Source organism: Mixophyes fleayi, chromosome 4 (genome assembly GCF_038048845.1).
Source record: "Mixophyes fleayi isolate aMixFle1 chromosome 4, aMixFle1.hap1, whole genome shotgun sequence".
Taxonomy (NCBI): domain Eukaryota; kingdom Metazoa; phylum Chordata; class Amphibia; order Anura; family Limnodynastidae; genus Mixophyes; species Mixophyes fleayi.
The window spans coordinates 140537713-140550080 of NC_134405.1; the positions used below are offsets into that span (position 1 = coordinate 140537713).

General features: G+C 39.2%; 1 protein-coding gene across 2 annotated transcripts in view; it reads left to right on the forward strand.

Annotated features, from left to right (window-relative positions):
• Nucleotides 1-12368, forward strand: part of SND1 (staphylococcal nuclease and tudor domain containing 1) — a 479575-nt gene that overhangs the window by 184704 nt on the left and 282503 nt on the right. For both annotated transcript variants that reach the window (XM_075208519.1, XM_075208518.1), the window contains exon 13: nt 10009-10119. In XM_075208519.1, coding sequence (XP_075064620.1) covers nt 10009-10119 — 111 coding nt within the window. The remainder of the gene's footprint in view (nt 1-10008; nt 10120-12368) is intronic.

Genomic DNA, 12368 nt, shown 5'->3' on the forward strand with positions numbered 1-12368 from the left:
CACAAAGTCTATTCAGGTGTCCAAAAAACTAACTTGTGTCAAGATACAGCTTACAGCAGTGGCCCTTTTGAAACTGCTACAGGCAGGCCCGGCGCTCCCATTAGGCAAGGTTAGGCAATTGCCTAGGGCGCCGGGCTCTGCAGGGCGCCTCGAAATTAAAAAAAAATTACTATGGTCATTTAAAACGGAAATCCACGGGGAGGAGAGGAGGAAAGGGGCTATGAATCATACCTGCATGAAGCTGCTCCTCTCTGCTCTGTCTCCTCCCCTCCGCTCACTGACAGTGACAGGCCGTGATGATTTCATCATCACGGCCCGACCGTGTCTGTGAGTGGAGGGGAGAAGACAGAGCAGAGAGGAGCAGCTTCATGCAGGTAAGTTAAAGAAAGACATGGGGAGATGAGGGGAGGGAAGCGCAACGCCAATTTTGACAGGGGGGGGCGCCGATTTTCACACTGTGCCTAGGGCGCCAAGGACCCTAGCACCGGTGCTGGCTACAGGTGACCCTATTATCTTCTGACACTGATATGTGTAGAGCCATCAAATAAACATACAACAGTCCTTCTGACTTCGCATTTTACAATTTAGTAGCTAAATTTATCAATGGATTCATTTGATATACCATATTTACCCTGCAGTTATGATTTAGGCCTTATTCCTGACAATTATGTGATGGTTAACCCTTATAAAATAACTAAGTTCTCTGTTCGCGACAAATCCTAATATCCGTATCTGTGATATCCCCGCCAAAACAGTACATTTTCACCTAGTAGAGCTGTGAGAATGCATATGTATGTATGCAGATGGGTATGGTAGGCGTGTGCAACAGCTGGGGAGTCTGTTTGTCTAATCTTCTATGCCAAATTCTAAACTATACTGCTGATTCACTGCCAGTCACGCTCTGGCACATCTCATGTCAGTGCACTTTTGTCTAAAGACATTATTGCTGCTATGAAATAGTTAAACAAGAACATCTCTGACCTGTCATGGTCACTGCATCCAAATCATTTTGATATAAGGGAAGGCTTCACAGGAGACTTTTACCTGCAGTCCATTCGTGCTGTATTACAAAATCACACGCAGACAGGTAAAAATATAACACCGCTTTCCATGGGACTACATAAATATGTCACAGGGGGATAGACAGATAGTTCAACATGTGTAGGCAATCACCCCACACCACCTGTTTGTATGTGAACAATTGGCCATGTACTCATGTTTTGTGTCCCAGGTGAGATGAACGTATACAATGGTTGATTCACTGATTAATCTGCCTGTGCTTCTGAGAGGATTTTCCCGAAACATGCATTGCTGATAAAGCCTGTGGGGACTAGTTTGGAGGGGAAAACCTGTAACACTGACTATTTTGTCAGATGTGTTAGTGTCTAAATGAATGCTACAGATTAAGGGGGGAGACTGCAAAGAAATTCCACTATATCCTATTGTCTCCTATCGTAAGGCTGAAGTGTGTGTATGTGTGTGTATATAGTGCGTGTGTGTATAATTTCCTCTGTCCTTAAACAATCTTTCAATCTGACATAGCTTTTAAAAACCTGCAGGAATGTGAACAGGAGACCTTGCAAGAATTGGTTAGCCCACGTCTGATCTGGGTTTTGAATGCAGCAATTGCTATGGTTACCTATTTTCCTAAAGATGCGTATGTTTACTACTATCTGATTTCTATATCTCCGCAACCCACATAGATCAAGGGTGGAGGGTTAGCTGTTTATTTGTATATTGCACACTTTCCACCTCCCCTTCAACTATTTGTAATTGCCCTTAAAATGTTGTCTATTGAGTGCCTCATTTCATTGTTTAATTATAAACCTAGGAGCTGTAATGCATTTTTCACTGTGATTAATTGCTTAAAGGTTGTACTCAAGCCGACATAACAAACACCACTGCCTTGACGCCTGCAAAGTCCTGGGATATAATTGGTAGTAATTTTGTGTTAACATTTTCTGAATAGGCTGTTGGGAGAGGATCAGATGACCTCTAGCACCTTGCTGGATGTGGAGGACATTTCTATTTCCCTTTGATTTGACTAGATTGGAATCTGTCTATTGATGTTACTAGGGACACTGACATTTGTGTAGTAATTTTGATCATTTTTTGCTCGATAAAATGTTTGTCGTTCAGGTATCTTATCACTTGGGCTTTGATCAGCAATAGCATTTGTGTTGAATTCATGGAAATGAACAAATTTCCTCAATCTTCAGGGTTTCAGGATTATATAACACTTACCATGTGTGCTGTGCAAAACAGAAGATTGATGCATTTGATTAGTGGGGTGATGTGGGGCTGACAATTGTACTGATAAGTGCACATACAAAGCAATTTAAATTTATATTCTGCAATTATTATTTTTTTGTAAGGTGCCACAAAAGGTCAACGGCGTCGTATATGAGATGTAAACCGTATAATTTAATTCTGTTCTCTGATAGGGCAGCATCTTGATGTCTGCACTCTTAAAATTCATCCTTTAGCTAAACATGGTTATGGCCACGGTGGGTGTTGTATAAACTTGAATAGTTTTATGGCTATTTGTTCCTCCCTTTATGCCAATGAGGCCATTGTACAGCAATTTCTCATGTTTTTTATAGAGAAGTGTTTTGTACAGTTTGTGGCTTCTTGGATATTGCTCATAGGTTTCTGTGAATGAGGACCCAGGCAGCTTCTTGCATGCAGTGGCAGTAATGTTCCTTTTACTACAGATTAGGCTTCTAAAGCTTGAACCGACTGCCTCTCCCTCTCTGGACTGTAATGTATGCAATGATGCTTAAATGCTGATATTTGAAGTGAGAAATAAATTAGTCTCTATTGCTTGCAAAGTGTTGAATAAACAGGCATCTAGGTGATGTTAATGATCACCTTATTTGCATAATACTTCACAAAGTAATCTCTATATAGACAAAGGTGTCTGGTTTTGCAGTTCAGAAACTAGTACTCAGACTCCCTCAACGGGTACAACTGTTACCTGCTGATGATCTGACTGAAAAGTAAACTGTAAAATGCGTTTGTCAACAAAATTGAATAAAATCTTTTCCCTTTTAAAACCCCTTCATGAATTCTGCACAGAAAATTGGAGACCTGTATGTGGTCTGCAGTGTAGAACATATGGCCGCTGCGCAGCTATCCACTCATTTTGCTGACTGACTCATTAAGGGTCTGAATTGTCGCTGGTGGTCTGATGACAGGCTACTGTGTTTTCGTTTTTATAGGTCCTTGGGGCCATTTGGTTTGCAAATTTCGCTGAAGAAAATTAAGTTCCTTTTTTCAATTTCCATTAAAAAGGTTTAAATATGTTTTGATAGGCTGTCCACATGTCATTTATAGACGCAGATCTCTTCACTGTAGCTCACCAATGTTCCCCCAGTCCTTCCCCTCTGCAGCCTGCAGTCTGCCCACCTCGCTTACTATGTTAAACAGCTGGTGGGCAGTGATTGGACCTTGGGGAAGGGGTGTGATTCTATCAGCATGAGTATCATGTGGGATCCTTCTAATTGGCGTGGGAAGCCAATGTTTGGCTGTGGGGTGGAGGGATCCGGTCTGCAGCACCTGCTCACCGATTGCTTTTGATGATTAAGTGATTGGTAGGTGGAGCCCATGTGTTCATATAATGAACTATTAATGTTTTTACTTTATTGTATTAAAAACAGTCATTGGGCTTGAGGAGAAATTAAAAACTGCATATGATACTTTATTTAGACTAGTAATTTCTAGCCACTGGGTCAGGATATATTTGTCTTTGTGCAAGGCTGCTTGTGCCAAAATTTGTACGCGTAATGGGAAAGCTCTAATAGTTCATATACCATCTCTTATAATGCTAGTTTTTAATTGGTGAAAGAGGTAACAAACTTTAATTTGTTTCCTAGATATTTGATTGTGTTTTCAGTAAACTTTTATTAGAAACCTCTGAGAAGTTATATGAATAAAGTCTATTAGTTGTATACCCTTTGCAGAGGGTGTTTTAAAGAGAGTAGCAATAGAAGATTACAAGTTCTATAATACAGCCAACCAAATAGTGTTCTACTTAAACATACAACTGTTGGGGGGGAATTCTTACGAGTTGTCTAGTTACAGGTCAAGAGGTGGTCACCAGATTTGTACAGGAAGGTATCAAAACAAAGAGGAAACATTCAGTGGAATCCACAGACCACAGCTTTTATGAAATTACACTGATGAGTTCTGCAAAATGATGATCAATTCAGTTTCATATGTGGACCAGATATTTTCCCTGAGGGGAGAGGTTAGGAGCAAATGAAGTCTTCCAAGATTCAGCTATAAGATAAGTAGCAGCATTGAAAACCTGTCTGAGTGTATGGCAATGCTTTGGCACGTTTGGGAGTGGAAGGGATGCCAGAATCGGTGAGGGAGTTTGCAAGGGAGTGGACATATGATTGGAATCTTTGAAGGACTGGGCAGGTCCACCATATGTGTAGAAAGGAACCAGCTTCTAGGCAGCACCTCCAGCAAAGAGGAGTGGAGAAGCTTGGATAGATCTTATGTAATTTGGTAGGGACGCGGCACCACCGATTTACAGTAATTTATATGCGGTTTCTTTAATGCATTAGAAGATTTGGCTGTTTATTCTGTGTTTAATTTTGGTTTGTCACAAAAATAAATTGACATTTGTCACAGGTATGTAACAACGCCACAAAGGTTGGAAACTAGTTCATACAGGTTGATAGTTTACCTATTTTTGGCAGCATCTAGGCAAAACTAGCAGACAAGCTAATTTGGAAAATAAATGCATAATGCCTATACCACTTAAGAGAATATTAACATAATACCAGTGTGGCAGAAGAGGAAAAGTCTTCCCAGAGCAGTCCCAATAACCTGTGATTGGAAGTGCATGGGTGTGGTCCAAATGGTCGTCTTCCATTATTATAATGGTAAAAAAAATGTGGTCTTGAAAATGTGGACATTTTTTATTTGTGTGAAGTTTCACATAAAATAAATAGTGCCAAGGGTCTTTCTTGATAGCGTTGCCTTCCTGATAATAGTAGCCCCCATGTGCATACCTGTTATGCCAAAATAATTATGCACTGAACTGCTGTGGCGGCGGCATTTCCGTGTTCTTGAACAGAAATGTTGCAATTTGGTTAGTGGGAATCCACAAGTTGTTGGCATTTCACATTACTTGTCATTTCTTAAGCAGGATCATTTTCCTAATTTGTGTTTTGTCCAATGCAGTCAGTGGTGTGTTCAGAATGCAGCTCCTTTTACTGATGTCTCAGCATAATGTATATGAATATAAAAGCCTTATTTGTACTGCTGTTAAGGTCTTCATTTAACACATTGTTGTCCCCTATGCTACTAAGTATTGAGCACAACCACTGGAACTGTGAGATGTGCCTGTGTTTCCCATGAGACACAGCCTGTCCACAGTTCTCATTTTGGAGATTCTGTTCAGAGGTGGGTGTCAAAACAGAATCTCCTTATGATTTATGGCTGCAGTCTCTCCTTGTGATAAATCTCCAAGTGGTTTCTGAACTCTGTGTCTTTTAATTTAGTTAGCCAGTTTTTTATTTTATTTAAACCCATTCTTCTTTAAAGAGAGTGGACAGTGTCCCTTTGGGAAGTAGTTTGCCTTGTTTGAATCAATGCACACATTTCCACGTACGTTCCCCTCTGTGTCTTTCCATTTTGTGGGAGCTGGGCCCTGCCAGCTGAAAGGTATGGGAATGTGAAACAAATAGAATTCTGAAATGTCAAAAGTATGTTGCGGATAATTACTTTTGCTCAGTGAACCTTGTGCTGGGCTGGCATAGACTAAATCCCATGCTGCATTTACACACTGTTAAAATTGAAAAGATGGTTTCAGAGACTCTAAAAATGTATCCTAACCCTTTGCCAGCCTCTGTAAGTGCTGCATTTACATCTTCTTGTAGCAGTGATCACATATTGTATTTCTCTAATCTTTATTCTGGTCAATTCATAATATGCGTGACCTTTTTTATTTACACCTTTGTAATGAAACAAATACATCTGGATACTATTAGTTCTAGTGTTAAAGTACACCTGTTACTACACTAGGAGCTAGTAGTGACATTACAGAGTCAACACACAGTTCCAATTTAATTGGTAGGTTTCTTGTGAATATTCGGCTTATAAAATGCCTGCCTTCATTGTATTGGGTACACTTTATAAAGGTAGCCACACCTTGCCCTTAATCTGTAAATCTCTTTGAAATTTATTTTTTTTGCAGGATATTATCACCAAGTAATTTTCTCATCTTTTCTTTATAATTGGGTGGCACGGTAGTTAGCAGTGCTGCCTCACATTGCTGGCCTCTCTGGTTCTATTGTAACCAAGGATTTCATCATCATCATCATCATCACCATTTATTTATATAGCGCCACTGATTCCACAGCGCTGTACAGAGAATATTTGTCATTCATATCAGTCCCTGCCCAATTGGAGCTTACAGTCTAAATTCCCTCACACACACACATCTGTGGAGTTTGTATGTTACCACCGTGTTTGCATGCACTTCCTGTAGGACGGTGCTGCAGTGTGTGTGCGCTAGGGAGTGTAGAATGCTAGCACCAAAGGGGCAGGTCCTGTAAACAATACTTCTAATAAATTACAGTAATTACACCCAAAAGAGAAGAAAATGAGTGTTACTCATATAGCTCAGTTCACAGTTGGGGAAAAAAGTACCACTGAAATATTGTCTAGGAACTTGTGCAGTCTATTAGCTTCCGGGTGGCATTAGGAAGTAGCTGGGTGGGGGCAGTTGTAATACTTTGCAATAATATTGAAAAATGTTGGAGGTTATTGTGCACACCTGCCAGGAATGGTCAGACTGGTGGTCTGTGGTCCAACACACACTGCTGGCTGTAGTACTCACATATAGAGCCTATCCTCATAGTCGAAATAATGGAGAATTTGACTGTGTTGGCCTCCAAGGGCCGGGTGGTAACTTAAAAAAAGTGGAGCGCCCATGAAATAGGAACTGGAGTTTTATACACCTGATCATTGTCAATTCAAATTATTACCACCTAGTAGTATATTTTATGATGGTGTCTCTCCCTCTAGCCGGAGGACTGGGTGCTGTTCGATGCAGTCCTCCTGGGTCTCCTTTCCTTAAATCCTTTCCTGTGGCTGTGTGCAGGAAGTTCAATCATAATCCATGGTTAATAGGTGCTGGCGTTGTATCATAGCATATTTTATCTGTATTCACATTTGCTCTATTTAGTACACAGCTATTCCAGTCATTGCATAAGTGGTAATAGGCTTTTGCTAATTAGGCAGTTATTTAAAACCTGTTTTAAGATGCATGTATACAATTTATATTCAATGCATCATGTTTACATTTGTGGGATTTTAGTTAGATTGTTGTAATTATGTAGTATAATATGGTTTTTGCCACATTTACATTGTGTGGGAAGCATTGCATTTTCTATTCGTATATGGCCCATGCTGTCTTGTGGGTTGTGTATGTGGTATGCTATGTAACATGCTTGAAGAGTGTAGGTAATGCAATGCATGGTTCATTTGCATATGAATGATACTGCTGCAGTGCCAGTTGGTCAGATTGATATATGTGCAATCTGTTCTCAAATTTGCCACAGATCTGGTCGTTAGGCAGTGTGGATACCTTACATTTCTCCATGCTTAAAACAGATTAAACTTGATTCAAGAAAACAATTCTTGAAATAAGTTTGTTAAATCTATGCAGCCGTGCACATGGCCAAAAATATTGACACTTGGACTTTTTCTCAACTGGATTTCCTCTAAACATAAGGTGAAATTAACAGTATTTGGTCATTCTTTTGCTGTAAATATTATGCTGCTTTCAGATCTCCATAGCTATTCGATGGTTTTTAGATCTGGACTGATTGGGGACCACTTAAGAACAGCCCAGCCTCTTGTCTTGAACAAACCCCTGGACTGGTTCAAGTGTTTGGAGTCATTGTCCATCTAAATTATGATCCATGACCTACAGAGTCCCAACTTTGTCATACTGGGTTCAACAATGCGCTCCAAAATGGCCTAGTAATCTCCAGCGTTCATAATACCATGCACATGTTTAAGGCACTCAGTGCATCACTGAACCTCTGGGACTGTACGGAAGGTTTTTTTTTGGTTTTTTTTAAAGTTTCCATTCTACTTTCTGTAAAAATAGGGATTATGTGTTTTACCAGAAAGCTCTAACTTGGTCTCATCTGTCTAAAGACATTCTTCCAGATGGAGTTTCACCTGTTCAGGTGTGTGTTGGCAGACTTCAGTTGGGTTTTCTTATGTCTCTCAGCAGTGAGACCCCCAGGGTACCCTACCTTAATCTGCCTTCATTAAGTTGATGTATGGTGCGTATGTCTCACCTTTCATCTGAAGGTCAGCTTGAATCTGTTTGGCGGTAGATTTGAGGTGTGTTCTTCACCATTCAAACAATTCTACGCTGCAATTTAAGATCAAGTTTTCTTTCACGGCCATGGACCTTAAACCTCCTAATAACATTACATACGGTGGCAACAGGGACATACAGGTCTCTGGAGATTGATCTGTAGCCTTGAGATTGCCCATGTTTGTTTGGCTACAATCTTCTGCCTGACCTCTGAGTACTTCTATGCTTATTGCAGTACTCACAGCAACACAAAACAGGAGATTTAGGCCTTTTCTCTATTCAAGCTAATTTAATGAGTGGTTTTTATATTGCAGGTACCTGCTACTAACCACAGGCAAGTTCAGTCCAAAGTGAAGGAAAATCAAATATTTGAAATCTAACTCTATCTACTTCTAAATGGTGTCAGTAATTGTCTCTCAGCTTTTTGTGTTTTATTCCACTACATATCATACATGGATACCAATTTTTATTTTTTAACTTCAACCATTTTGTAGCGTAATGATGCATTATTAGGAAAGAACTGCATGGGTGTGAATATTTTTAGCCACGTGTATTTTGAGTGTGGAATAAAGACAGCAGAATGGGGTGCTCCATAGTGCGTTAAAAACAATAGTTTATTGAGCAGCTTAATATAAACATTAAATGCGCACCATTAGAATAACAGAACAGCACTCGTGACTCTACTGGAGCTTTTTATTGTTCACACCAGGACGAGTTCTTTAGCTTAAATGACAGCAGAGTGGAGTATACAATACCACCTAGTTTCACCTCTTAAGTTGAAATGTGAATGGTCCTAACTTATGAGTTTCATCACCGGGAGTTCATGAGGGCTGACCTGGCACATTCATTTTAAATGGATATCCGTTAACTAATAGGAGATTGTGGGCATTCTGCTCACTCTCCAATGAAATATTTTTTATTTTTTTCGTGTTTTTTAGGTGGTGTCATTTAGTGTCTCTATATTGGTAGGACTGGAATGGTTAAACAATACTCCATACTGACATACAACTTCATATAGTGTGTCTTCATCTAATCAATTACATGTTGTGATTATATAAAAAAATCTCCCCTCATTGTATTAATTTGCATTTATCATATGCTTTATGCACAGTATATTTACCTTTATTCGATGAAGCACAGAATGTGATCAGTGGATGAAGACCTGCTTACTCTTTTACCAGTTCTATTTAAACCCCTTTACTGTTAACATTATTTGTATCCTTTACACCCGTGTGCCCTTGTTCTGGATTTAACACTTTAGGGCCTGAACACACTGCTACATCTGTTTCTAGGGAATGACGTGCAAACTAAGGAAGATTCCTTTGAGCTTTCTTATATACTGACCTAAAGGATAGGACATATGTTTGAAGTTCAGGAAAAGCGACAAGTAAAGCACACTAGTGTAAAAACACCTACTGCCCTGTATAATTGTCTGCCTCAAATAAGTATTTAGCAAAAGTAATCTTTCTATTGTTTCAATAGAACTAATTTTATCCATAATGCCTTGACTTTTTTGTTTTTCTATTGTACAGTGTCCTAAATGAAATGCTAAAGACAATCTTAGATCTGTTTCCAGTCATAATATAACTTGAAAGTACTAGAATTGCTTACCCAGTCCATTGCTAATCGATGAATTTTGTTTCCCCCCCACACAGAAACATTGCAGAAGCCCTAGTGAGCAAAGGTCTGGCCACTGTGATCCGCTACCGTCAGGATGACGACCAGAGATCTTCACACTATGATGAGCTGTTAGCAGCAGAGGCCCGGTAGGTTCATCATTATTTTACTTGCTGTACTTCAGCTGTCTTCTTCCTGTACCTGCTGATTCTCTGTTGTGAACTATAAATTGCCTTTAATTTATTGGGGGAGTGGAGGTAGTGTATGTATATTTTATATTTTTCAGTCTTGAGCTTGATGTGGCCTTGGTCATATTGAGTAGTGCAATCACAACCAGAAAGCCTCTCTCCAAGGATGCTGTCTACATTGTGCATGCTTGTAATATAAATGTGATCTTTGCTCATTTCCTTGAATGTTCCCAGACCATTGTCAGGTAAACAAGCTGTTTTACTGTGTATTAAGTTTGATGTTCTAGGCAGTGATCATGGTTCTATGGATAGAAATTCTGTCTATATGTTTCAGTTTTCTGTAACTTGCTGATAAGCTGTAATAAAACACGTGTCCGGTTTACCAAATGTAAAAACATTGTCTTGGTCAGATTGTCTCTTTCCATTGGTCCTATTTAGCAGGTCTCTCCTCTGTATTTCCAATGTATATTTCTATTTGCCATTTCATACATACAGAGCATACAGTGGTACACCCTATTGGACCAAGATTTCTCTGCCCAGTCAAGCTTACGGTCTAGTTTTTCAAGAGTATTTTAATGAGAGCCGTTTGTCTGCCTAATTTTGAAGAGGTCTGAGTTGGAGTAAGCTGCAGCTAATCTTCTGATGGGAAAGCTCACAAAAACCCAGTATTTTAAGAGAGGAGCGACCTGGTCACTCATGTGATTCTTGGTGAGGACAAGGTGTACTGTCATATTGTGAAGAGGAGTGGAGCCAAGCAGAAAGCCACATACCGAGACTAGGGATGTAAGGCTTCTGTGTTACAGGGTGTGCTCTCTCTGATAACACTGATGGTCTAACCGGGAGGCAAATATGCTAGTGACCATGTAACAATTTCTTTATAACTTAATATTTATAAAACTCGCAAAAGTGTTTTTTGTTTTTTTTTTAATTTAGCCCAAGAAATAAAATTCCTTTTCTCTAAATTCACAGAAACAATGATACTTCTATCGTAAGTCTATTCATAGGATCAAGAAAGGCTCAGTTTAAAATAATCTCATTGATATTAATCAATAACTTAATCAAAATTGTGGTCTGCATGCTGAGTTTGCAACAGAAATTGAGGCGCCCTGTATACATGCGCATGATTCATCCCCTCTCCCAGATTTCACAAAGTTCAAGATACAGAGATGGTTATTAATTCAGAGTAACAAAGAACATAATGTATTGTATTACCAGCTATGCTTACTACACGGTTTTATAATATGTAAGGATTTGAGACATGTTGACCACCGTTTTGATTAAGTTTCTATATGCAAAACACAGCTTCCTTAGGTAATGTAGTCTCGCGCCACAGTGCTACAAAACACCACTGTTAGTACAAACACACAATCTGCAAACATATTGCCAGATGTACTCCAATACACGCATATTATCAGAGATGCATTGTATATGTATAATAACATCAAACAACTCCATCCTTCATGCAGTCTGATAAGATCACAACACTGTATAATTCCAATCCTATTCCATTTCATACATCTCTACGGGATGCCAGTAGTTCAACCTTACTTTATGTACAATATCACTTCAGTGACCTACAAATGCGTGCGTGTATGTGATTTTCTATTAAACTAAAAATTTAAACATATTGGTGCTCAAACCCAATATTGTACTATAAACAAATCTATATGATACACATTGATACGCTTCCTTTTATAAAGGCTGCTGCTTGCCTTCATGACGCAAGGTGATAAATTCATTGAATATGGAGAAATCTGAAAAACTTAATCCACAAATACACTGTCCCTTTTTAAGATGGGTAAAAAATGGTTGTGATGGTGATCAAGTGTTAGCTAGAAAAAGCTGTTTTATTCCAGGCTGCAGAGCCACCTCACATATATGCTCTTAGAAAGTAACCATAGAAGTTTCTGGTGAGTTATTGTTTCCATGGTAATCCATTTTAATGCCTCCCAAACCCGCCCCAGACCTATTTCCTAAAACTGCATTCATGGTTTCCATGATAACCATTGCAGTTGGCATGGATAGCATAGAAATTGCTTAACATGACAGGAACTAAATGGTAATCTAAACATACATTAGACTACATTTAGAAGGTTGTCTTTCATAAGGAGGTAGTGGGCAGTGGTAAATATAGATTTAGTTTTCTTGCATTATAGTAGTACATAATTGGGGAATGGTTTTTAAATTTATGTCCCTGACCTGACAGCTTC